General features: G+C 53.4%; 1 protein-coding gene and 1 long non-coding RNA gene across 7 annotated transcripts in view; one reads left to right on the plus strand and one right to left on the minus strand.

Moving 5' to 3' along the window:
- LOC135185074 (protocadherin alpha-C2-like) overlaps positions 1 to 23,815 on the plus strand; it is a 176,689-nt gene that overhangs the window by 19,763 nt on the left and 133,111 nt on the right. For 2 of the 6 annotated variants that reach the window (XM_064161389.1, XM_064161390.1), the window contains exon 1: positions 16,529 to 21,168. The exons of 2 other annotated variants lie outside the window; for them this stretch is intronic. In XM_064161389.1, the coding sequence (XP_064017459.1) occupies positions 18,460 to 21,168 (2,709 nt within the window). In that variant the 5' untranslated portion in view covers positions 16,529 to 18,459. Of the gene's footprint in view, positions 1 to 342; positions 4,570 to 8,820; positions 13,560 to 16,528; positions 21,169 to 23,815 lie in introns of those variants that run through there. 2 more of the 6 variants (XM_064161394.1, XM_064161392.1) reach the window with 2 other exon arrangements.
- Positions 5,094 to 6,219, minus strand: LOC135185075 (uncharacterized). Its single transcript, XR_010306351.1, has 2 exons — positions 5,904 to 6,219; positions 5,094 to 5,530 (listed from the first exon to the last, which is right to left on the minus strand). It is a non-coding gene; the product is annotated as an uncharacterized LOC135185075 (long non-coding RNA).

Here is a 23,815-nt window from a genome sequence, read left to right on the forward strand (position 1 = left end):
AAATGTTCCTTGCAACCATTCCTGCTGTCCTGAAAATATTTCTCTTTCTGAAGAAGAAACCTGAGATGCTACAGGTAAGTCAATGATACCTATGGAAGATGCACTTTTGCTCCCGTTCAGTAATGGTATCTTCATGGTGCATTGTCTCAGGGCTTTCTGCATTGTAATGGTCTGTAGAGTTGGACAGCAAAGTACTACTGTTTGCTCCTTTTCCTGCTACTCCCAGGCACAGCATGAGCAGATGGCTCCCAGCACTGATGGAAGAGGGACTCCAGTGTGTTTCTGGGAGTGGATGTGTTGGGTATTGAGAGGGTGTTCTCTTTGAAAACGTCATGGTGTTTCCTTCATGGCTTTTGTTTGGCTCTGTGATGTGATGATCACATCAGTGCTCTGTGTGAACTAAATCACTCGGGTAATAAGGCTTGTGCTGTGTTCTGGCAGAATATTCTTGTGTGAAAGGGGAAGCAAGAGTTTGGTGTTCACTGTGCAGGTGGAAAGTGAGGCAGAAAGAACAGATCTTCATCGAGGAACGTGAAGAGTGTTAGGGAGCTGTGGTTGTCCTGTGCTTTTTCAGCCCTCTTGAATGGGCTGCCCAGGGAGGTGGTGGAGTCACCGTCCCTGGAGGTCTTCAAGAAAAGCCTGGATGAGGCACTTAGTGCCATGGTGTGGTTGAGTTCATAGGTCTGGGGGATAGGTTGGACTAGATGATCTTGGAGGTGTCTTCCAACCTGGTTGATTCAATGATTCTATGACTCTTATGCTGGGCTATGCTGGTTTTGTTTTCCAGCATGAGAGACTCCTCTGGGTTCTTTTGACTCATTTAAACCTCTTTGCACAGCCATCAAAGTGCCTGAGCCTTGGGCCTGAGTTTCAGATTGGAACGGGTTCTATTGGAATGTAGCTGAGATGGTCTTTGTGATATGGTTTTTGCTCTGATATTTGCTAGGTCCTTGAGAGGACAGTGGATCTTATTCCAGAGGAAGGGAAGGTGAAAGGTCTGTCTTGTCTAGCATGCACTGGAGGAAAGCAGGAAGCTTATTCCCCTTCCAGAGGCATGGAAGGTGGGCCAAAGAGCATTTCCACGCTTCATAGTCATGTGGAAACCACGTTATTAAAGGGGAAAATGAGAAGAAGAAACAAGGATGAAAGCAGAAGAAATTTAAAGACTTGAAAAGGAGAACAGACCAAGAAAGAAAAACAGAAGGGTAAAGAAAAGAAGGAGAAAATAGAAAAGGAAGAGAGAGTAGGAGAAGATATGGAAGAGAAAGAAGGGAAACAAAGACTGAAAGAAAGAAGAAAATCAAATAATCAGTGGAAGAAACAACCAGACCATAAAGAAAGATGGAAGAGATGGTAAGAGGAGACAGCAGGATACAGCAAAGTTAATCCTGCACGAGTAATGCACCACTGAAGGCCTGATCTGAAGGGGCAAGGAAGAGGAAAGAGCTCATGCTCCTTGGTGGGTGTAATGTAAGCAGATAGAAAAAAGTTGATATACCAAAAAAGGGGAAGACAGGACAGGTAAGAGAAGATAAGGAATAAAGAGGTTAGGAAAAAGAAGAAAGAAGGGAGTAACTCGATGAAATAAAAGTCAACAAGAACAAAGGAAGAAATATAGTTAATATATTAATAAACTGGGGTTAATTAATATAGGGTTAATGCCTCGTGATTAGCAATGGTGGGTCTGTAAGGTTGTCAGGGTGAAGGAATGATCTCTGGAAGTGAAAAAAAAAATCGCAAGCAGAAGGGAGGGAAAATACCCACAAAACCAAAACACTCACGCAAAAAGAGCCACCGAGAACTGGATAGGGGGAAGGGAGGGAGAAAAAAAGCAAAAGAAGTAAATGAAATAAGGGCAGGAAGAGAGCAGAGAGCGGTCAGCGGCGAACTGCGTGCGAGGCGGCGGAGCAGCACACGGTGTCGCTGCAGGCTCGGAAAAGACACCGGAGCGGCTCGGCGGCTCCGCCCCGATGCGGCGGAGAGCACGGCGGGGAGAGGCGCGGCGGGGGGGAGCGGGGCGGCGCCGGGCCGAGAAGGCAGCAGAGCCGGTGCTGGCGGAAAGCAGCGGGGACCCGTGCGAGAACGCGAACAGTCATGGGTTCTTGTTGGGGTGCCGCGGTTCGTCTGCTGGTGCTGGTGCGGACCTGGTCGCTGGTGGCGGGGCAGGTGCGGTACTCGGTGCCGGAGGAAGCCAAGGTCGGGACGGTGGTGGGGCGTCTGGCGCAGGAGCTGGGTGTGGGCGATGCGGAGGCGCGGCGGCTGCGTGTGGTGTGGCAGGGCCGGCGGGCGGGCGTGGAGGTGAGCGGGGCGAGCGGGGCGCTGGTGGTGAGCTCGCGTGTGGACCGGGAGGAGCTGTGCGGGAAGAGCGCTCCCTGCTCGCTGCGCCTGGAGCTGCTGCAGGAGCGGCCGCTGCGCGTCTTCCATGTGGAGCTGGAGGTGACCGACATTAACGACAACGCCCCGCTCTTCCCCGCCGCGCGGAAAAACATCAGCATGGCGGAGTTAACCACGGTACCGGGTACTCGTTTCCCTCTGGAGGGCGCCTCGGATGCAGATATCGGAGCGAACGCGCAGCTCTCCTACACGCTCAGCCCCAGTGACTATTTTCGGGTGGAGGAGGAAAACAGTAATTCGCGCAGTAAATCCTTGTTTCTGGTACTTACAAAAGCTCTGGACCGCGAGATGGTGCCCGTACACCGTTTGGTGCTAACAGCGAGTGACGCGGGCAGGCCATCTCTGACAGGGACGATGGAGCTGCTGATCTCGGTGCTGGACGTGAATGACAATGCACCGCAGTTCAACCAGTCGGTGTATAACGCGGTTTTGCCGGAAAACGCTGTGGAGGGAACATTGGTTTCTCGAGTAAATGCCACGGATCCGGACTTGGGAGCATATGGAGATGTGGTTTACGAAATTGATAATTTTGTTCCTACTTCGGCCTCAGACCTATTTAGAATTGATGAGAGGAGCGGCGAGATCAGACTGAGTGGAGCCCTGGACTTTGAAACAGTGAATTTCTACGAGCTACAAATTAAGGCTAAGGATAAGGGGACGCCTCCGCTCTCGGGGCATTGCAAGGTGTTGTTGGAGGTGCTGGACGTGAACGACAACGCGCCCGAGGTGTGGGTGACGTCGCTGTCGGTGCCGGTGTCGGAGGACGCGTCGGTGGGGACGGTGGTGGCGCTGCTGAGCGTGTCGGACCGCGACTCGGGGGCGAACGGGCGAGTGCAGTGCTCGGTGTGGCCGCCGTCGCCGTTCGCTCTGGAGTCGAGGTTCCCGGGCTCGTTCTCGCTGGTGCTGCGGGAGGCGCTGGACCGGGAGCGGGTGCGGGAGTACGAGGTGGAGGTGCGTGCGGAGGACGGCGGGAAGCCGCCGCTGCGTGCGAGGCGCGTTGTGCGTGTGCCGGTGTGTGACGTGAACGACAACGCGCCGGCGTTCTCGCAGGCCGTGTACACGGTGCTGGTGCGGGAGAACAACGCGGCGGGCGCGGAGGTGGCGCGGGTGTGGGCGCGGGACCCGGACGAGGCGGAGAACGGTCGCGTGAGGTACTCGCTGTGGGAGGGCGGCGCTGGAGGTGCGGCGGTGGCGGCGGTGGGGTGGCGCCCGGCGTCGAGCTACGTGTCGGTGGATGGGGAGAGCGGGCGCGTGTGGGCGGTGCAGGCGCTGGACTACGAGGAGCTGCAGGTGCTGCAGTTCGAGGTGCGCGCGGTGGACGCGGGGGAGCCTGCGCTGGTGGGCAACGCGACGGTGCAGCTGTTCGTGGTGGACGAGAACGACAACGCTCCGGTGCTGCTGCCGGCCGCGGGCGGTGCTCCGGGGCTCGATCCGTTTCTCGGGTCGCCAGTAGAGGAGGTGCCGGGCGCGAACTCGGAGACGCTGTGGGCGTGGGCGGCGTGGGGCGCTGGGGCGGGTCAGGTGGTGGCGAAGATCCGTGCGGTGGACGCGGACTCGGGCTACAACGCGTGGCTGCGCTACGAGGTGTTGGAGCCGCGGGGGAAGGGCCCGTTCCGCGTGGGTGTGTACAGCGGCGAGGTGAGCACGGCGCGGGCGCTGGAGGAGGCGGACGGCCCGCGTCAGCGGCTGGTGATCGTGGTGCGGGACCACGGCGAGCCGCCGCGCTCGGCCACGGCCACGCTGAGCGTGTCTCTGGTGGAAGGAGGCGAGAAGGCGCTGTCGGGATCGTTGTCTTCATCGGTGCCGGGTGTGCTGTTGCCGGCGGAGGGCGGCGCAGCGGCGGGCATGGCCTCTGCGTCGACCAACGTGTGGCTGGTGGTGTCCATCTGCGCGGTGTCGAGCGTGTTCGTGCTGGCGCTGGTGCTGTACGGGGCGTCGCGCTGTGCTCCGCGGGCGGCCGTGCTGTCGGGGCCCGCCGCGGCGACGCTGGTGTGCGCCAGCGAAGTGGGCAGCTGGTCGTACTCGCAGCGCCAGAGCCGGAGCCTGTGCGTGGCGGATGGTGCGGGCAAGAGCGATCTGATGGTTTTCAGCCCCAACTTGCCGCCGCCGCCACCACCTTCCGTCCCCGCACCCAAAGAATCCTCGCAACCGCAAGCTCCCGCTTTGCTGGACACGGTCAGTGGCTCTTCTTTTCTCGCCTTTACACCCACGCACACACCCTTTCTTTCCTTTTTTTCTTTGCCGCGAAGCCTGACGTTCAGCTCCCTCGCTCTCTCACTTCTTGCGTCCTCCTCAGCATTCGCTGCTGGGAGCCAGGCTGAGCCCCGAGGGCCTGGCGGTTTGGGTGCTTAAGGATCTTGATGTCATCTTTGCCACCTTTCGCTTGTGCCATCACCTGTCTTTGCCTCTGCTTGCACCTCCTTGCTGTATCTTCCCGCTTTGTGGAAGGGTGAAACAACGTGATTTTGTGGTACCCCGCAGTAATTATCCTGACTGTAGCTTGGGTGTGAATTTTTCAATGACTGCCTATTGAGACAGCATCAGTTTTCGAGATGCTTTCACCCTCTTTATAGAGCTTTAGAGGCCCTTTGAAGTACCTTATTACCCTTTATCAGTGGTGATTGTGTTGGTCTCTATCTCCGTTCTCGCCCCTTTCGATTCCATTTTAGTGAGACCCAAGGCATAATACCTCCACTTAGCTTATCCCGCCAGCGGCAGTGTGTAGATGGGGAAGACCGTATGGATTTTCCCCCAGTATATTCTAGTCATGTTTAGAAGTATCATGTTTTAAAGGAGAGGGATGGGATGGAAGGTAGCTTTTGGAAACAGGATTCTTGTATTCCTTTTCCTGCTCCCCGCTTTGCCGTTGAGATAACCGACGTGATGTACCCTGCCATGGTTTATGTTCTTTCAGTATTTACATCAGCAGCCACGCAGGTACAAAAGACCCAGAAATGCTCCACTCCTGACTATAAAGAAGCAGAACCAAACACACGCCCTTTGAAACAAAACCCCATTCCCACATCGTCCACACACTCAAAGTAATCTGCTGCGGTGCTGTGCTCGTTAGCATTTTGATTGTTCTCCCCCAGCATGACATCAGTGCCGTTGGTCTTCAGAGATGTCTCCGTATCACCTATTGAAAGAGAAACTCTGTTGAACCCTGTGTGTATGCTATCACGTGTGAGCTTTTTCGTTAGGCTTTTATTGATGGAAGGTTCTGCAAAAGCTGAAATGGGCCTTGAAGTGGGAAAGGAAGGAGTGGAGTATCGTGAGTGTAATTTATGAGTGGCACTGAATAGGGCCTGGCTGTTTCCTGTTCAGTGACCTTGAGCAATGGAAATTGAAGGAAGGAGATGTATATACACGCCTGTATGCATAAGTCATTAAGTGACTCATTCTGTGTTTCAAAACGTCTGGAAACATCATGAGCTATGTCATAAGAAGGTGATAGTAGAGGTTCTGCAAGCCTTGGTATTGCGTATCTCATAGCCAGGAACGGTGCTTACCTAAATGAAAATATGAAGCAGAATAGGCACAGTTTTCCTGGACAGTTTCATTTCCTCCTTCCCCGCTCTCGTCCTTCTTAGGTCTCCCCGGGCAGGCGCTACTGTGAGCCTGGCTGAACCTGCAGGGCTGGCGAGTGGTGGGTACTTGGCAGGTGCTGAATGTTGGTGATAGTACTTCGCTTCTGCCTGTGAGTCCTTGTTCATCGGCTCTTGCTTCGACGCGTTTCACTCGAATTCAGCCTTTCGTGGCACCCCTCAGGATTTACTGCTCACAGCTGTGTTTTTCTGTGTTGGGTGTGAATTGCTCTCCTGCAGAATGAAGTAAATTCTCCTGCTTGCTTGCATGTCGCATTTCGATGTGAGCTTGCTGAAGCAGTGCAAGAAGCGCAGGCTGTGGCGGTGAGAGTTCCCGAGGCGTTTTTAGATGCTCTGTTAGCACTGCTGGCTGCTAACCATGCTGACAGCAGATCTGATTCCTTGTGGAAACGTCAGGGAGGTGTGGTTAGTTGTCTGAAATGTTCAGGCAGTTTATACAATGCCGTATTGGTGTTAGAATCGGGAGTTTCCTTTTTGCTTTCCCGCTCCCCACCATGCCCTTGTTGCCGATTTGTTTTCATGGCCAGAGAAGTGACCTGATGTACACTGGCTTCATTTGGTGTTTTTTTCACTATTTGTTTCAGCATCTGCACAGATGCCAAGGACTTAGAAACCTTCGTTTGATCATTAACTATGTGCGAAAAGAACCCCAAGGCTGCATTCTACTACACAGATGAATCTGTAGCTGTGCTGTTCTTGTCAGCATTTGGATTGTTCTCTCACAGCATGAACTGGATGCTGTTGCCATTTTGAGCTGCCCTAGCGTCACTTATAGAGGCAGTAGATAGTCTGCTAAACCCAGAGTATGTGCTATGCTCTGTATGTTTTGTCACAGTGCTCTCATTGGTGGAAGGGTCTGCAAACAATGTCGTACTGGAAATGATGGAGCCTGGCTGTCTTCTGATGTGAAGGCTGAACTTGCACAGTAGACAGATTTGTCTGAGGGGTCTGGAAACAACTGGGAAGCCTGCTGTGTGTGTCATAAGAAGGCAATTCTGGGGGCTGATGTCATGGCTACACGTCTTGCTGTGCAGAATGAAGGATGCCTCAAGGGAGCAGATCAAGGGAGGTTCTCTTCCCCCTCTACTCTACCCTGGTGAGACCCCCATCTTGAGTACTGTGTTCAGTTTTGGGCTCCCCAGTTTAAGAAGGACAGGGATCTGCTGTAGAGAGTCCAGGGAAGGGCTAAGAGGATGATGAGGGGACTGGAGGGCATGGCTGATGAGGAGAGGCTGAGAGACTTGGGACTTTTTAGTCTGGAAAAGAGAAGACTTAGAGGGGGTTTGGTAAATGCTTATAAATATCTGAGGTCTGGCCAGAAGGGGAGGGACAGGCTCTGCTCACTGCTCCCTATGATAGGACAAGGAGCAATGGGTGTAAGTTGCAGCAAAAGAGGTTCCAGCTCAACACAAGGGGCAACTTCTTTACTGTAAGGGTCACAGAGCCCTGGCACAGGCTGCCCAGAGAGGCTGTGGAGTCTCCTTCTCTGGAGACTTTCAAGGCCTGTCTGGATGTTTTCCTCTGTGATCTGTGTTAGATAGAATTGTCCTGCTCTGGCAGGGGTTGGACTCAATGATCTCCTTGGGTTCCTTCCAACCCCTAACGTCTTGTAAGCCTGTGATGCCGAGAGAAAAGGATGGAGCAGTGTGGAGTGTTCCTACCCAGTGTCCTTTCCCAGGCTCCAAGGTGCCCCTAGCTGAGGCCTTCTCTAGACCTTGAGGTAATATGTGGTATCTGAAATGCTTACAGTGTCTTTTGAGGTGCGTCTTGTGCTGCTGCATGCCTGACTTAGGCAAGATGTAGGTAAAAGGAGGTGAGATGCGGACTGCTGTATGTTGTCTGGTGATGATTTTCAGTGCTGTTTTGGGAGTGGTTTTGAGGGGAAGCTGTGCTTCAGCCTGTTATGCTTAACTCCTTCAGGTACGTGTGTGCAGGGGCCAAACCCAGCACAGCAACCCAGCTGTGCTTTTCCCTGGTACAAGTTGTTCCACACAGCTGGCATCATTAATGCACTTCTGCTTCAGCGTTGGGTGTGGTTCTCTCAAAGAATGATATCCACATGCTTGGGAACCAGTGCTGTCACACGCTGATCACAGAATCTCTAAGTTCTAAAGCTCTGTTGTTTCCATCTGAGACTGCTGAAAAGTCACAAAGCAGTCAGGGTGAAGTTCAGACAGCTGAGAACAGTCTGGCAGACACTGGATGGCTTTGCAGTTCTCCATCTGTTCTTTGTGCCATTTGTGAGGGGAAGTGAGGACATGTGAAAGCCTGGCTCATCCTCAGGTTGGTGTTTGGTGGTGGGACATGTTGTTGGGCTGGATCCATCCTGGGTAGTGTGGCAGGAATCCCTTGAGTGGGTGAAGCATGCCTGAGCATCCTTCATGGCAATTAAGACTGTGAGTGGGGAAAACTTTGACTGTGGGAAATTGAGGTGCTGGGAGGAACCTGATCTGTGTCCTCTTAAACAGAGATGCCTTTTGCTTTTGTTTGGGGTGGAGGATTGCAGTAGAATGTGTCAAGAAAAGCCTTCATGTGCAGTGCTAATTGAGTGGGATCCTTTCAGGGCCTTTGGGTTTCTGCATATCCTTGTGCCCTGTTGTTTGCTTGCATGGCAATAGAGCAGAAGGGGATCCTTTGGTTTTCTTCCCTCACTTTACCAAGAAGTCCTGCCCTTTTGTGTTATTTTCTTTCCCATTGCAGAATTTTGTCACCTGCCTGCTTTAGACATAGGAACAATTTGTGTTCAGTGTGGGGTTGGATTTTCCAGTGTCCTGAGCAGAGGCTGACACTGATAGAATGTTCTTTGCTTTCAGATATCTCTCTTAACTTCCTTGTGGTTAAAGTAAGTGACCAGTGAGCACTGTTCAGTGTTTCCAAGGCTTTTGCAGAATGCAATGTGCTTCTCCTGGTCAGGTTCCACCAAAATCTCTGGCTATATTTAGGGGAGATGTCCCTTTAAATCAGTTCTCATATTCTGAAAATATTTTTTTCTGAAGAAGCCACCAGCAATGCTGCAGGTAAGTCACTGATGCCTGGTGGAAGTCACTGATGGAAGCTGTGTCTGAGAGACGAATGTACTTTTATTCCTGCTCAGTAACGGTGTCTGCATGCTGGATTGTCCCAGTGTTGCCTGCATTTAAATGCTTGTAGGATTGGAGCAGCAAAGCACCACTGCCTGCTCCTGTTCCTTTCCTGCCTCTCCGAGCAGAGTGTGAGCAGTCAGCAAGCAGGAGGAAGGAGGACGTCCCAAATATTTTCCTGGGAGTGGATTGAGTTGGGCCTCAATGGGATGTCCTCAGTAGAAATGCCATGGTGCTACCCATGTGGGATTTGTTTGGCTGTGTGATGTGAGGGCATTCTGTTCTGAAGTAACAAATGCCCTGGGTCCAGAGGTTCTTGCTGTGTTGTTCTGGCAGAGTGTTGCTGCCTGAAAGGGAAAGCAAGAGCTTGACTTGCAGCATGCATATGGAAGAGTGAGGCTGGAAGAATGGAGGTGTATGAAGAATACTTGGGAGGTGTGGATGTGCTGTGTTTTTCAGCCTTCCTGAAGGGTTGTTCTGCTGGTCTGTGATGGATTTAATCCAAACAATGCAGACAAAATTCTTTACAGCCTTTTAATATCAGAGAACCAAGCACACACATCTTGGGCTTGTGGTTCTTATGGCAGTGGATTGTGTTCTGATGTAGCAGAAGTGTCCTTTGCCTTGCTCTGTACTTTGCTGTGTCCGTTTCAATGGTAAGGAGTGTGATGTTCTTCCAGAAGAGGAGGTGAAGATTCATAGACTGGGACAAAATGGGAAAGTTTGGAATGATCAGGTGGAAGGACAAGCACATGTTCATGCTTCATGGCCAGAGTGGTGTAAACATCTCAGAGTTTGGTAATGGAAAAGCGAGCAGAAGCAACCAGGATGAAAGTGAAAGAGAAGGGAAGGCAAGGAGGAGGCAGGAGAAAAAGGAAGACAAGAGAAGAAAAGTAGAATAGAGAAAGCAAGGAAGGAATCTATGTGTGAGGAGAAAAAGTTGGAGAGAAGAGCTCACCTGGTTTTGTAGGAACAGGAAAGATCAGGACAGAAAGATGAGGAAGGATGAGGAAAGAAGGAAAGAGAGGAGTGAAGTAAAGAGAAGGTAGAAGAAAGAGAAAGAACGTGGGAAAGGATAAGGTATAAAAATGGATATAGAGAGACAATGAATGGCAGAAGAAAGAGAAGAAGTCAAGGAAGGAACTTACAGAGGTAAAAAGCGAGGAAGATGAGAAAAGCAGGAAAGGAGAAAAGATAGAGGACATCAAAGGCATTAACAAGATGATGTCGAAGGCTATTGGTTCCCAAGAGATACCGTCCTGATTAGAGACCTATGCTCGGCGCTAAGGCCCTGTATTTAGCAGTGATGTATGCAACTTTGACGATGTTCGAGTGGCGCCGGAGAGGACTGGGGAGCTGAGTATGGAGGTAAAGAGACAGTAGTGGAAACCGAAAAGGGCAAAACGAGCGGAGGAAAGAAGAAAAGTAACAGGAAGGCAAAAATACAGCAGGAAGAGAAAAGATAAGCAAGCAGAAAGAAGTTGGGTGGATAATAAAATGGACACAGAAGGAAGACATTAGGAAAAAGAAAGGAATAATGTGAGAAAAAGGAAAATGAGAGAGATGAAGGAAAAGAAAGTGAAACGAATGAAAGAAAGAAATCTGTGGAGGCAGGAGAATCGGTGAGCAGAGGAAGGAAGAGCAAGAAGGAGGAAAGGAATCCATGAAAAACAAAACAGAACAAGCAAACAATTAAAAACAAAACGGAATTTAAAAACAAACATGAAGCGTAAGTGGAAGGGCAGGGAAGTGCTTAAGCGGAGGTGAGCCGCCTGAGCCGAATGACGGTGTCCGTGGCGAGCAGCATGCGAGACGGCGGAGCAGCACACGGTGTCGCTGCAGGCTCAGAAACGGCGACTGAACGGCTCGGCGGCTCCGCCCCGGTGCGGCGGAGAGCACAGCTGGGAGAGGCGCGGCGCGGGGGAGCGAGGCGGCGCCGGGCCGAGAAGGCAGCAGAGCCGGTGCTGGCGGAAAGCAACGGGGAGCCATGCAGGGACCATGGGTAACGATGGGCGTGCGTTGGGGTGCCGCGGTTCGTCTGCTGATGCTGATGCGGACCTGGTCGCTGGTGGCGGGGCAGGTGCGGTACTCGGTGCCGGAGGAAGCCAAGGTCGGGACGGTGGTGGGGCGGCTGGCGCAGGAGCTGGGTGTGGGCGATGCGGAGGCGCGGCGGCTGCGTGTGGTGTGGCAGGGCCGGCGGGCGGGCGTGGAGGTGAGCGGGGCGAGCGGGGCGCTGGTGGTGAGCTCGCGTGTGGACCGGGAGGAGCTGTGCGGGAAGAGCGCTCCCTGCTCGCTGCGCCTGGAGCTGCTGCAGGAGCGGCCGCTGCGCGTCTTCCATGTGGAGCTGGAGGTGACCGACATTAACGACAACGCCCCGCTCTTCCCCGCCGCGCGGAAAAACATCAGCATGGCGGAATTAACCACGGTACCGGGCTCCCGTTTCCCTCTGGAGGGCGCCTCGGATGCAGATGTCGGAGCGAACGCGCAGCTCTCCTACACGCTCAGCCCCAGCGAGCACTTCAGAATAGAGGAAGAAAACAGCGACTCGCGCAGTAAATCCTTGTTTCTGGTGCTTACAAAACCTCTAGACCGGGAGGCGGCATCTGTACACCGTTTGGTGTTGTCGGCTAGTGATGAAGGCCGTCCGTCTCTGACGGGCACCATGGAACTGCTGATCTCTGTGCTGGACGCCAACGACAACGCTCCTCAGTTCAACCAGTCGGTTTACAAGGTACATTTGCTTGAAGATGCTTTAGAAGGGACACTTGTGGTACGTGTAAATGCCACGGATCCGGACTTGGGTAGCAACAGTGAAGTGGCTTACGAAATCAATAATTTTGTTCCTACTTCGGCCTCAGACCTATTTAGAATTGATGAGAGGAGCGGCGAGATCAGACTGAAGGGAGCCCTGGACTTTGAAATAGTTAATTTCTACGAGCTACAAATTAAGGCTAAGGATAAGGGGACGCCTCCGCTCTCGGGGCATTGCAAGGTGTTGTTGGAGGTGCTGGACGTGAACGACAACGCGCCCGAGGTGTGGGTGACGTCGCTGTCGGTGCCGGTGTCGGAGGACGCGTCGGTGGGGACGGTGGTGGCGCTGCTGAGCGTGTCGGACCGCGACTCGGGGGCGAACGGGCGAGTGCAGTGCTCGGTGTGGCCGTCGTGGCCGTTCGCTCTGGAGTCGAGGTTCCCGGGCTCGTTCTCGCTGGTGCTGCGGGAGGCGCTGGACCGGGAGCGGGTGCGGGAGTACGAGGTGGAGGTGCGTGCGGAGGACGGCGGGAAGCCGCCGCTGCGTGCGAGGCGCGTTGTGCGTGTGCCGGTGTGTGACGTGAACGACAACGCGCCGGCGTTCTCGCAGGCCGTGTACACGGTGCTGGTGCGGGAGAACAACGCGGCGGGCGCGGAGGTGGCGCGGGTGTGGGCGCGGGACCCGGACGAGGCGGAGAACGGTCGCGTGAGGTACTCGCTGTGGGAGGGCGGCGCTGGAGGTGCGTCGGTGGCGGCGGTGGGGTGGCGCCCGGCGTCGAGCTACGTGTCGGTGGATGGGGAGAGCGGGCGCGTGTGGGCGGTGCAGGCGCTGGACTACGAGGAGCTGCAGGTGCTGCAGTTCGAGGTGCGCGCGGTGGACGCGGGGGAGCCTGCGCTGGTGGGCAACGCGACGGTGCAGCTGTTCGTGGTGGACGAGAACGACAACGCTCCGGTGCTGCTGCCGGCCGCGGGCGGTGCTCCGGGGCTCGATCCGTTTCTCGGGTCGCCAGTAGAGGAGGTGCCGGGCCCGAACTCGGAGACGCTGTGGGCGTGGGCGGCGTGGGGCGCTGGGGCGGGTCAGGTGGTGGCGAAGATCCGTGCAGTGGACGCGGACTCGGGCTACAACGCGTGGCTGCGCTACGAGGTGTTGGAGCCGCGGGGGAAGGGCCCGTTCCGCGTGGGTGTGTACAGCGGCGAGGTGAGCACGGCGCGGGCGCTGGAGGAGGCGGATGGCCCGCGTCAGCGGCTGGTGATCGTGGTGCGGGACCACGGCGAGCCGCCGCGCTCGGCCACGGCCACGCTGAGCGTGTCTCTGGTGGAAGGAGGCGAGAAGGCGCTGTCGGGGTCGTTGTCTTCATCGGGGTCGGGTGTGCTGTTGCCGTCGGAGAGCGGCGCAGCGGCGGGCATGGCCTCTGCGTCAACGAACATGTGGCTGGTGGTGTCCATCTGCGCGGTGTCGAGCGTGTTCGTGCTGGCGCTGGTGCTGTACGGGGCGTCGCGCTGTGCTCCGCGGGCGGCCGTGCTGTCGGGGCCCGCCGCGGCGACGCTGGTGTGCGCCAGCGAAGTGGGCAGCTGGTCGTACTCGCAGCGCCAGAGCCGGAGCCTGTGCGTGGCGGATGGTGCGGGCAAGAGCGACCTGATGGTTTTCAGCCCCAACTTGCCGCCGCCGCCACCGTCTGTCCCCGCAGCCAAGGACACCTCTCAGGTGGAGCCTCCGTCTCTGCTAGACACGGTCAGTCGCCCTACCATTCTCGCCTGTCACCCTTCCACTCTCCTTTCCTCGCTTCCCCCCACAATCTGTGAGTCCCTCGCCCTTAGGGCAGATATTGCTCAGAGCTGAGCTGAACTCTCAGGGTCTGCGGGGGTGGGCGCTTGGCTCATGCTTAAGAATCTTCCTGACATCTTTGCCTGTCACCTTCATCTGAGAGAAGCTGACATTGGAGTTTTGCTGGATCGAGTATCATGGGGCATAGGCAGTTGTGGTTTTCTGCGTCTTGACTGTGAATTGTTCTCCCGCAAGATGAAATCATTGCCGTTTGCGACGACGTGAATTTTCCAGAGGCTCTTTTTGGTGGTGTGTGGCCTTTACACTCGTGCTCTCTAAAACAATACTGCTGACGTTCTCTCAGGCACTGTAGTGCTTTTTGCCTTTGCTGTATGCTGGCTGTACTAGTACTGGCTCCACTGTGATTTCTTCCCGAAACATCTGTCCTACTGGACATTAATTATCTTAAAACAAACATACAAACAAAAAAGGTAAAAGTTAGATGCTAAGAGATTTCTCCATCTCTGTTGTAATTTCTCTCTCTTTCATGTGATTTGTCAGTATTGATGCTTCCACGAATCATAGTTAATTTAGGAAAGAAAATATTTTTTCCCCCCGTGATCCATTCCCAAGAATATTGTAGTTATGATTGCTAGACTAAAACGTTCACCTGACAAGACAGGTCCTTCATGACCACAGAAGTGGTGTGATGCACACTAGCCTGTTTTGTTGTTCTTCTAAGTTATAATCAATAGCCACATGCATACAGAATCTTTTTCTTACAAACCCAACCCAAACCAAGCAAACAAAAGCCCCAACAGCCAAACAAATGAAACAAAGCAAAGCAAAACACAAAGAAACAATCACCACCAATAAAAAAAAATAAACCTACGAATCAAACCAGAACTAAAAAGCAAACAATACAAATTCACAAAGATTAAACCAGCACATTCAATACCTTCTGTTACTCTGAGGTGCTCATCAGTGCCGCTCAGGACTATTTGCTTGCTCTCCTGAAGTCACCATTAGAAAGAACATTGCTTCTGAGTTTGCCACCTTTCCATCAGAGAGAGCAAAAGCACTAGGTCAGCTGCAGAGACTGCTCTGGACACCGTGGGTATGCATATACAATCAACATTATGGGCTTTACGATGCTATCATTGAGGGGCTTTATGATGCTATCATTGAGACTGCTCTGGACACCGTGGGTATGCATATACAATGAACACTGTGGGCTTTATGATGCTGTCATTGAAAGGAAGGGTCTTCAAAAGCTGATTTGAGTGTTAATGTGCCAGAGAAAACTGGCATGTCATGGTGGTCAATGTGGCAGTGTCACCGAGTAGGATTTGGGTGACCTCGAACAGTGGGAAGACATGTCTGCAGAAAGTGGAAGTCCTTGGGAGGACCACAGGGAAAACAGTAATGGGAGATGATGCGTTTGTCCTGAGAACACAGGTCCTAGAGTAGGAAATGGAGGATTCCTGGATGAAAGCAGAAGGCAGGATGGAAACAGTGTTTTCCTGAGCAGGATCCTTTTCCAGGCTCCAAGGGTCTGAAGTTAAAGCTCCTCTGGATGTTGAAACAGGCAGTAGTGAAATGCCTATGATACCCTCTGTGATTAGGAAGTGATTGTCCCTTTTGCTGCTGTCTGCCTGAAGTAGGCAATGTGTAGGTAAGTTGGGAAGAGATGGAGTCTGCCAGATTATGTCCGATGGACCTTTTCCCTCTTGTCTTGATGGAGGTGTTGTGTGAGGGCAGTGTTTAAGTTTGTTGTCCTTGTGTAGTGGTTGGAAGCTCTATCAGTTTTTGCAGCCTAACTTCTAATTGTGCCACTGCACAACTGGCCTCGGTAGAGATCAGTTGTGTGGTCACACATAACTCATTCTGATACCTGGATGGACACAGCAAACCTTCCAGACCAGAGCAGCCCTGGTTTTCTGTAGTAGAGCTTCTTCCACTCGGTTTATACCTGGAGATCACTTATGTTTCAGCACTTTTTGTTCTGTCCAAGAATAAGATCTGTGATCAGAGCTGTCACAGCTCTAATCATAGAACCATTTAAGAACACTGGTGCACAGCTTTGAGGTGTTTCCATCTGACCTTACCAGAAATCTGCCAAGTATTCAAGTTCATGCATTTTGGAAGAGTCTTCCAGAACTGTGTGGCTTTGCATCCCTCCAAAGGGTCTTTTTGCTGATTATGAGGAGGTGAGGATGTATGAAGGACTGGGTAACATTTGGAGTGCAATGTAGAGGGCATGGTCCTGTGGTGGAGCAATGTCTGGGTATTGTGGCAGTGATCCTTTCAGTGGCACAAGATGGGACCTGGGAATCTGTCAAAGGGAAGCTGACTTTTAATTGGGAGAAGTGTTTCTTCTGGAGATGCTGGGTAAAATGTGGTCCGAGTCACTAGGGAAGGACTGGAGAGTTTCCACTTAGCTGGAGATCCCATTTCCAGTGCAGTAGGGCAGAGGATGCTGGGAGAAATCCTCAGGAAAAGTCCAGCAGTCTTGCATGGGATCCTCTCAGGACCACCTGAAGCGGTCCTTTGTACCCTGCTTTTCTCCCTGGTATTACTCGCTGTGAAGATAACTACCATACACACTCTTGGTCAGTTGGGTTTGATGCAGAATGGTGCTGGTCAAATGGAAGCTTTTCCAAATGTTGATTATGGCTCTTAGCCTTCCCTGCACATGTCCTCAGTCTGGTCTTAGTCTGGCTAGAGAGAGAAAGAAATGCTCTCCACATTCATGAGGTTGGCAAACCTTGTGCTTCAGTACAGTGGAGTGGGATCCTTTGGGTTTCTTCACCCTCTTACCAAAACCTTCCAGTTTTGTTGTCTCTTGTCTCTCACTAGTGATGCGTTGGTAACAGTGGATGAGATGAAGGTTTGGTAGCTGTTGGGTGGCAGAGTCTCAGGCATCAATGTCAGGGTGGCTTTTCCTCTTGAGCTGGCACTGCCATTGAGAAAATGTTCTTAGCTTCCAGGTGTCCCTCCTGCTTCTCCTGTGATAGAAATGTTCACAGAGGTACTGTGCACTGTCCAGTGATTTCAGAGCCTTTACAGGATGTGAGTCAACTTCCTTTATCCGTCTTCTCAAGAAGTCTGCCCATTAGTGTTATCATAACATTAAAATGAACTGTTCCTTACAACCAATTCCCCTCCCATGAAAATGTTGATTTTCTGAAGAAGGAGCCAGCAATGCTACCGGTAAGTTGCTCCAACCTAAAGAATGTAAGTCTGAGAGATGGATGCACTTTTATTCCTGTTTAGTCCTGGTGTCATCCTCTTGGATTGACTGAATGTTGACTGGGTTGGGAGTAGGCATTGATGACCCCTAGGAGTTCCCTGCAACTTGAGATATTCCGTTGCTGGACCAACAAAGCACTGCTGTGTGCTCTGATTCCTTTCTTGCTGCTCCAGGCACAGTGTGAGTAACTGGCAGCAAACACAGATGGAGGAGGGCCCAGAATGTGTTATTCAGAGTGGAAGTGTTGGGTCTCAAGGAGGTATTCCCAGTGAAAATGGTGCACGGTGTGACCTTTGTGGATTTTGATGTGTGACTCAGGCTAATGAGTAACAAGCGTTCTGTGGGAATTAATGGCCCTGGGTATGAGGGGTTCTTGCTGTGTTCCTCTGGCAGAGCGTGCCAGCCTGAAAGGGAAAGTAAGAGCCCGACAGTCATCATGCAGCTGAAAAATGAGGTCAGAGGAACACGAAGAGGGCTTGGGACTTGTGGCTGCTTCACGATTCTTCACATTTCTAGAGAATCAGTGTGCTGGTCTGTGACAGGTTTGATTTTGCAAACAAAAGACTGCCCTGGGTTATTTGGATTCATTGGAGTCTATTTGTGTGGATGACCAAGTACCAGGGGCTTGGTCTTCTGTTGCACAGGGTAGTGACTTCTATTCCTTCAGAGGATGGGGGCTGAAGGGTGTGGTCTTCTTCTAGAAGGGAAAGTGCAGAGGCAGTCTCTCTTGCATGGACAGCAGGAAAGAAGGAAGGTTGTTCGTTGTCTGGAGAAATGGAAGGTGTCAGGGAAGAGAAATGAGAAGTTGTGGCAAAGGACGTGTCTGTGCTTCATGGCGAGAGTGATAGAATCAGATAGTAAATGTGTTGGTTAAGAAGACAAAGCACAGGCAAAGAAAGGAGGAGGCGAGGACATGACATGGAGAGAAGACAAGGAGAAGTGAGGGAAATAATACAATTGAAGGAAGGAGGGAACAATGCAAAGAAAGAACAGTAAAGAAGGACGAAGCCAGCAACAGAAAACAAAAAGAGGAAAAACAAGATGTGATAAGTGATAGCAGGGCTGCCACTGTAGACAGAAATGTGATGAGTGATGAAAGAAGGAAGGAGAAAGATAAAGGGAGGAGAAAGAAAGGAAGAAATAAAGATGCTAGAAAGGAATGAAGCAAAGAAATAAGGAAGATGATAAAGAGGAGAAAGTAGAGAAACCGTAAAGGTGACCAGGATGCACGGACCTTACCTCCGGACACTAACAGCCTCTGCCCTGGTTAGAAAACCGCGCTTCAGAGTTGCTGTCCCGTAATCACCGCTGATAGCCGGTACTTAGCGCTGACAGCGCCAACTTTGAGGATCTGTGCCGCCGCGACTGGGGAGCTGAGACAGAGGCATTAATTAGAGAGAGGCTGGAAAGATAAGGGAAGGGGAAGGAGAAAAAAGCAAAGACAGCAGAGCAAGAAAGGAAATGAAACCGAAGAGACTAAAGAAGAAAAGAGAAGACGACACAGAGAGAACAAGGTGTAAGAGCAGGGCAGAGGAGGTAAGGTGGAAGAAAGACAGAAGTCTATTAAAAAAAATAAAGCAAATGGAAGAAAAACGGAAATAAAAATATATATGTATGTATATTAAAACAAACAACCCCCCCACGCTCTTAATGTCGGCAGCGTGCGAGGAGGCGCAGCAGCACACGGTGTCGCTGCAGGCTCAGAAACGGCGACTGAACGGCTCGGCGGCTCCGCCCCGGTGCGGCGGAGAGCACGGCTATGAGCGTGGGGAGGAGCGGCGCCGTAAAGGCAGATCAGGCAGGAGAAACAGCGCTTGCGGAAAGCAGCGGGGAGCCATGCAGGGCCCATGGGTAGTGATGGGCGTGCGTTGGGGTGCCGCGGTTCGTCTGCTGGTGCTGGTGCGGACCTGGTCGCTGGTGGCGGGGCAGGTGCGGTACTCGGTGCCGGAGGAAGCCAAGGTCGGGACGGTGGTGGGGCGGCTGGCGCAGGAGCTGGGTGTGGGCGATGCGGAGGCGCGGCGGCTACGTGTGGTGTGGCAGGGCCGGCGGGCGGGCGTGGAGGTGAGCGGGGCGAGCGGGGCGCTGGTGGTGAGCTCGCGTGTGGACCGGGAGGAGCTGTGCGGGAAGAGCGCTCCCTGCTCGCTGCGCCTGGAGCTGCTGCAGGAGCGGCCGCTGCGCGTCTTCCATGTGGAGCTGGAGGTGACCGACATTAACGACAACGCCCCGCTCTTCCCCGCCGCGCGGAAAAACATCAGTTTATCGGAGAACTCCCCACCCGGTTCCCGTTTCCCTCTGGAGGGCGCCTCGGATGCAGATGTCGGAGCGAACGCGCAGCTCTCCTACACGCTCAGCCCCAGCGAGCATTTCGCTTTGGATTTACAAAAAGCAGAGGAAGACGCCGAGTCCTTATTCCTGGTGCTCAGGAAACCTCTGGACCGGGAGGCGGTGCCTGTGCACCGATTGGTTCTGACGGCGAGTGACGAGGGCCGCCCCTCTCTGACCGGCACGATGGAACTGGTGATCACGGTGCTGGACGTGAATGACAACGCTCCTCAGTTCAACCAGTCAGTGTATAAAGTGCAGCTGCCGGAAAATACGGAACGTGACACTTTGGTGCTCAGACTGAATGCCACCGATTTGGATGAGGGAACAAATAGCAATATCGATTACTCTCTCCAGAAGCTGTTCCCTCATGATGGGAGGGACGTATTCGAGATTGATAGACAGAGCGGCGAGATCCGCCTGAGGGGTGACCTGGACTTTGAGGATGTTGGTCTATATCGCCTTCAAGTGGACGCAGCAGATCAGGGAAACGCGCCGCTGTCCGGTCACTGCAAGGTGGTGGTGGAGGTGCTAGACGTGAACGACAACGCGCCCGAGGTGTGGGTGACGTCGCTATCGGTGCCGGTGTCGGAGGACGCGTCGGTGGGGACGGTGGTGGCGCTGCTGAGCGTGTCGGACCGCGACTCGGGGGCGAACGGGCGAGTGCAGTGCTCGGTGTGGCCGTCGATGCCGTTCGCTCTGGAGTCGAGGTTCCCGGGCTCGTTCTCGCTGGTGCTGCGGGAGGCGCTGGACCGGGAGCGGGTGCGGGAGTACGAGGTGGAGGTGCGTGCGGAGGACGGCGGGAAGCCGCCGCTGCGTGCGAGGCGCGTTGTGCGTGTGCCGGTGTGTGACGTGAACGACAACGCGCCGGCGTTCTCGCAGGCCGTGTACACGGTGCTGGTGCGGGAGAACAACGCGGCGGGCGCGGAGGTGGCGCGGGTGTGGGCGCGGGACCCGGACGAGGCGGAGAACGGTCGCGTGAGGTACTCGCTGTGGGAGGGCGGCGCTGGAGGTGCGTCGGTGGCGGCGGTGGGGTGGCGCCCGGCGTCGAGCTACGTGTCGGTGGATGGGGAGAGCGGGCGCGTGTGGGCGGTGCAGGCGCTGGACTACGAGGAGCTGCAGGTGCTGCAGTTCGAGGTGCGCGCGGTGGACGCGGGGGAGCCTGCGCTGGTGGGCAACGCGACGGTGCAGCTGTTCGTGGTGGACGAGAACGACAACGCTCCGGTGCTGCTGCCGGCCGCGGGCGGTGCTCCGGGGCTCGATCCGTTTCTCGGGTCGCCAGTAGAGGAGGTGCCGGGGCCGAACTCAGAGACGCTGTGGGCGTGGGCGGCGTGGGGCGCTGGGGCAGGTCAGGTGGTGGCGAAGATCCGTGCGGTGGACGCGGACTCGGGCTACAACGCGTGGCTGCGCTACGAGGTGTTGGAGCCGCGGGGGAAGGGCCCGTTCCGCGTGGGTGTGTACAGCGGCGAGGTGAGCACGGCGCGGGCGCTGGAGGAGGCGGACGGCCCGCGTCAGCGGCTGGTGATCGTGGTGCGGGACCACGGCGAGCCGCCGCGCTCGGCCACGGCCACGCTGAGCGTGTCTCTGGTGGAGGGCGGCGAGAAGGCGCTGGCAGTGGCGGGCTCATCCTCTGTGCCGGGTGTGCTGTTGCCTTCGGAGGGCGGCGCAGCGGCGGGCATGGCCTCTGCGTCAACGAACATGTGGCTGGTGGTGTCCATCTGCGCGGTGTCGAGCGTGTTCGTGCTGGCGCTGGTGCTGTACGGGGCGTCGCGCTGTGCTCCGCGGGCGGCCGTGCTGTCGGGGCCCGCCGCGGCGACGCTGGTGTGCGCCAGCGAAGTGGGCAGCTGGTCGTACTCGCAGCGCCAGAGCCGGAGCCTGTGCGTGGCGGATGGGGCGGGCAAGAGCGACCTGATGGTTTTCAGCCCCAACTTGCCGCCACCACCTTCCGTCCCCGCACCTAAGGACACCTCTCAGGCGGAGTGTTCCGCTCTGCTGGACACGGTTAGTGGTCCTCCCTTCCTTGTCTCTTCACCCACGCACCCTCCCACCTTTCCTTCCTTGCTTTCTTGCTTGCCCCCGCATCCTAAGACTCCCCTTCTCCACCCTCTCACTTCTCGGTTTCCCCCGAGTAGACGCTATCGGAACCCGTAATCTCTCTGCTGTAGGGACTTTATAGAGGCTCTTTTTCAGTGCTTATTCAGTGTTCCTTGTGTCTTGTGGCTCTTCAAGCTCGTTTTGTCTTCCAACATTTATTGCCTCAGGGATTGGGAGTTTGGGAGCCGTTCTCCGTCCATTTCTTGTAGTGTTGTGTCCTGACCATGGTGATGTGATCGTTTGCTACTTTCTGAATGAGGTGTGACAGGGTGGATTGCTTCATTCCTAGCCCCTGTTTATGTGGAGCAGGTCGGGAAATCGAGAACATTAACTGTGATCAAAAGGGGTACTTCTGTCTCAAAAACCTCTATGCTATTTCCTTTTTGTCTGATTTGGTGTTGGGTTTTGGTGGGGGTTTGGGTGTGTTTTGTAAGAGGCTTATGATTGGTTGGTTTGTTTGCTTGTGTGTGTCGTTCGTTTTTAATACGAGGATATATTCTGGAAAGTGAAGGTGTTCTAAAACTTTGATCATCTTCCTGGCTACTTCTGAAGCTCTTCTTGTTGCCACCCTCGTTGTTGCCATATTAAGAAGAGGACATCAGGAACGTATTCAGAGTTTTGGTGAACCTTTTGTTTCTGCAAACATGGCTGAAATGCTCTTTTCTTCCTTGGTCTTTTCATAGGCACTGAGAACAGACCAATCTATATCCATGTCACTATGTTCTCTCAGCCAAAGATGTCATTGCAGTACCTTAAGAAGTTGATTTAATGTCAGTCACAGCCTTTGTCGAAGTAATTTTTTTTTCCTTGCCTGAAAAACCTTAGTAGTGTTTTGCATGGAAAATCTTTTACCATTCTTCCACCTGGGTCTTCAGGTTGGTTAAATGTCTTTGCAGATCTCACTAGACCTATATTTTAACTCTGCTCTGTGGAGTAATCTCTCCTGTAATCTTCCTTGCATCTATGGGGGAACTGATAGATAGTAAGCTGAAGATGAGCCAGCAGTGTGCCCAGGTGGCCAAGAGAGCCAATGGCATCCTGGCCTGCATCAGGAACAGTGTGGGCAGCAGGACAAGGGAGGTTATTCTTCCCCTGTACTCAGCACTGGTCAGGCCACACCTTGAGTACTGTGTCCAGTTCTGGGCCCCTCAATTCAAGAAAGATGTTGAGGTGCTGGAACATGTCCAGAGAAGGGCAACAAAGCTGGTGAGGGGCCTGGAGCACAAATCCTATGAGGAGAGGTTGAGGGAGCTGGGCCTGTTTAGCCTGCAGAAGAGGAGGCTCAGAGGTGATCTTATTACTGTCTACAATTACCTGAAGGGGCATTGTAGCCAGGTGGGGGTTGGCCTCTTCTCCCAGGCAACCAGCAATAGAACAAGGGGACACAGTCTCAAGTTGTGCCAGGGTAGGTATAGGCTGGATATTAGCAAGAAGTTCTTCACAGAGAGAGTGATTGGCATTGGAATGGGCTGCCCAGGGAGGTGGTGGAGGCACCGTCCCTGGGGGTCTTCAAGAAAAGACTGGAAAAGGCACTTAGTGCCATGGTCTGGTTGACTGGATAGGGCTGGGTGCTAGGTTGGACTGGATGATCTTGGAGGTCTCTTCCAACCTGTCTGATTCTATGATTCTATGATCTCTTTCGATGACTTGTTGTGGTTCTTGGTGAGCTATTAATTTTCCATAAAAACCCTTTCTCTGATCTCAGCATTAACCTTATTGTCTTGCTTCAGTGACCAGCTTTGCTTTTTCTGCCACCCGTGTAGTCAATCACAGCTCAAATAGCCCCTTTCAGCCTTCCTTAAGTCTGTAGGAAGTGCTTTCATCTGTGTATGTTACAAGAGAGCTGTAATGAACTTTTTGCCTTTGGCTGCTGTGAACTCCTTGTTTCTGGTCTTAGTCAGAATTCTGTCCTGCTTTTTGGTTTTCCTCTGAAACAGAGGTCATGGGAAGGTGCCTGCAGTTGGTTCTCTGAGTTCTTCTCTGTTCACCTAGCATGGTAGATACTAGATTCTGGGATACTATAGAATGGGATACTACAGAACATGGAAATGGTTGTAGAAGTGTTTCACGTTGCCCCTTTTCAAGTATGACATAGATATACTTCCCAACGCAAAATACTTTGCTGTCTACAACAACCTGAAGGGAGGCTGTATCCACGTGGGGGTTGGGCTCTTCTGCCAGGCAATCAGCAGCAGAACAAGGGGACACAGCCTCAAGTTGTGTCAGGGGAGGTACAGGCTGGATGTTAGGAGGAAGTTGTTGGCAGAGAGAGTGATTGGCATTGGAATGGGCTGCCCAGGGAGGTGGTGGAGTCTCCGTCCCTGGAGGTGTTCAAGAAAAGCTTGGATGGGACACTTAGTGCCATGGTCTAGTTAATTGGATAGGGCTGGGTGCTAGGTTGGGCTGGATGAGCTTGGAGGTCTCTTCCAACCTGCTTGATTCTATGATACTTGATGGCTTAAGCATAAACCAAGGTAAGTGTGAAACCCGTGCATCTGTAGAGCTATGTTAGGCAGGTTGTGTTGCTAAAAGACTTGATTCTGATGACTTAACA

This window comes from Pogoniulus pusillus, chromosome 22, assembly GCF_015220805.1.
Source record: "Pogoniulus pusillus isolate bPogPus1 chromosome 22, bPogPus1.pri, whole genome shotgun sequence".
NCBI classification, from domain to species: domain Eukaryota; kingdom Metazoa; phylum Chordata; class Aves; order Piciformes; family Lybiidae; genus Pogoniulus; species Pogoniulus pusillus.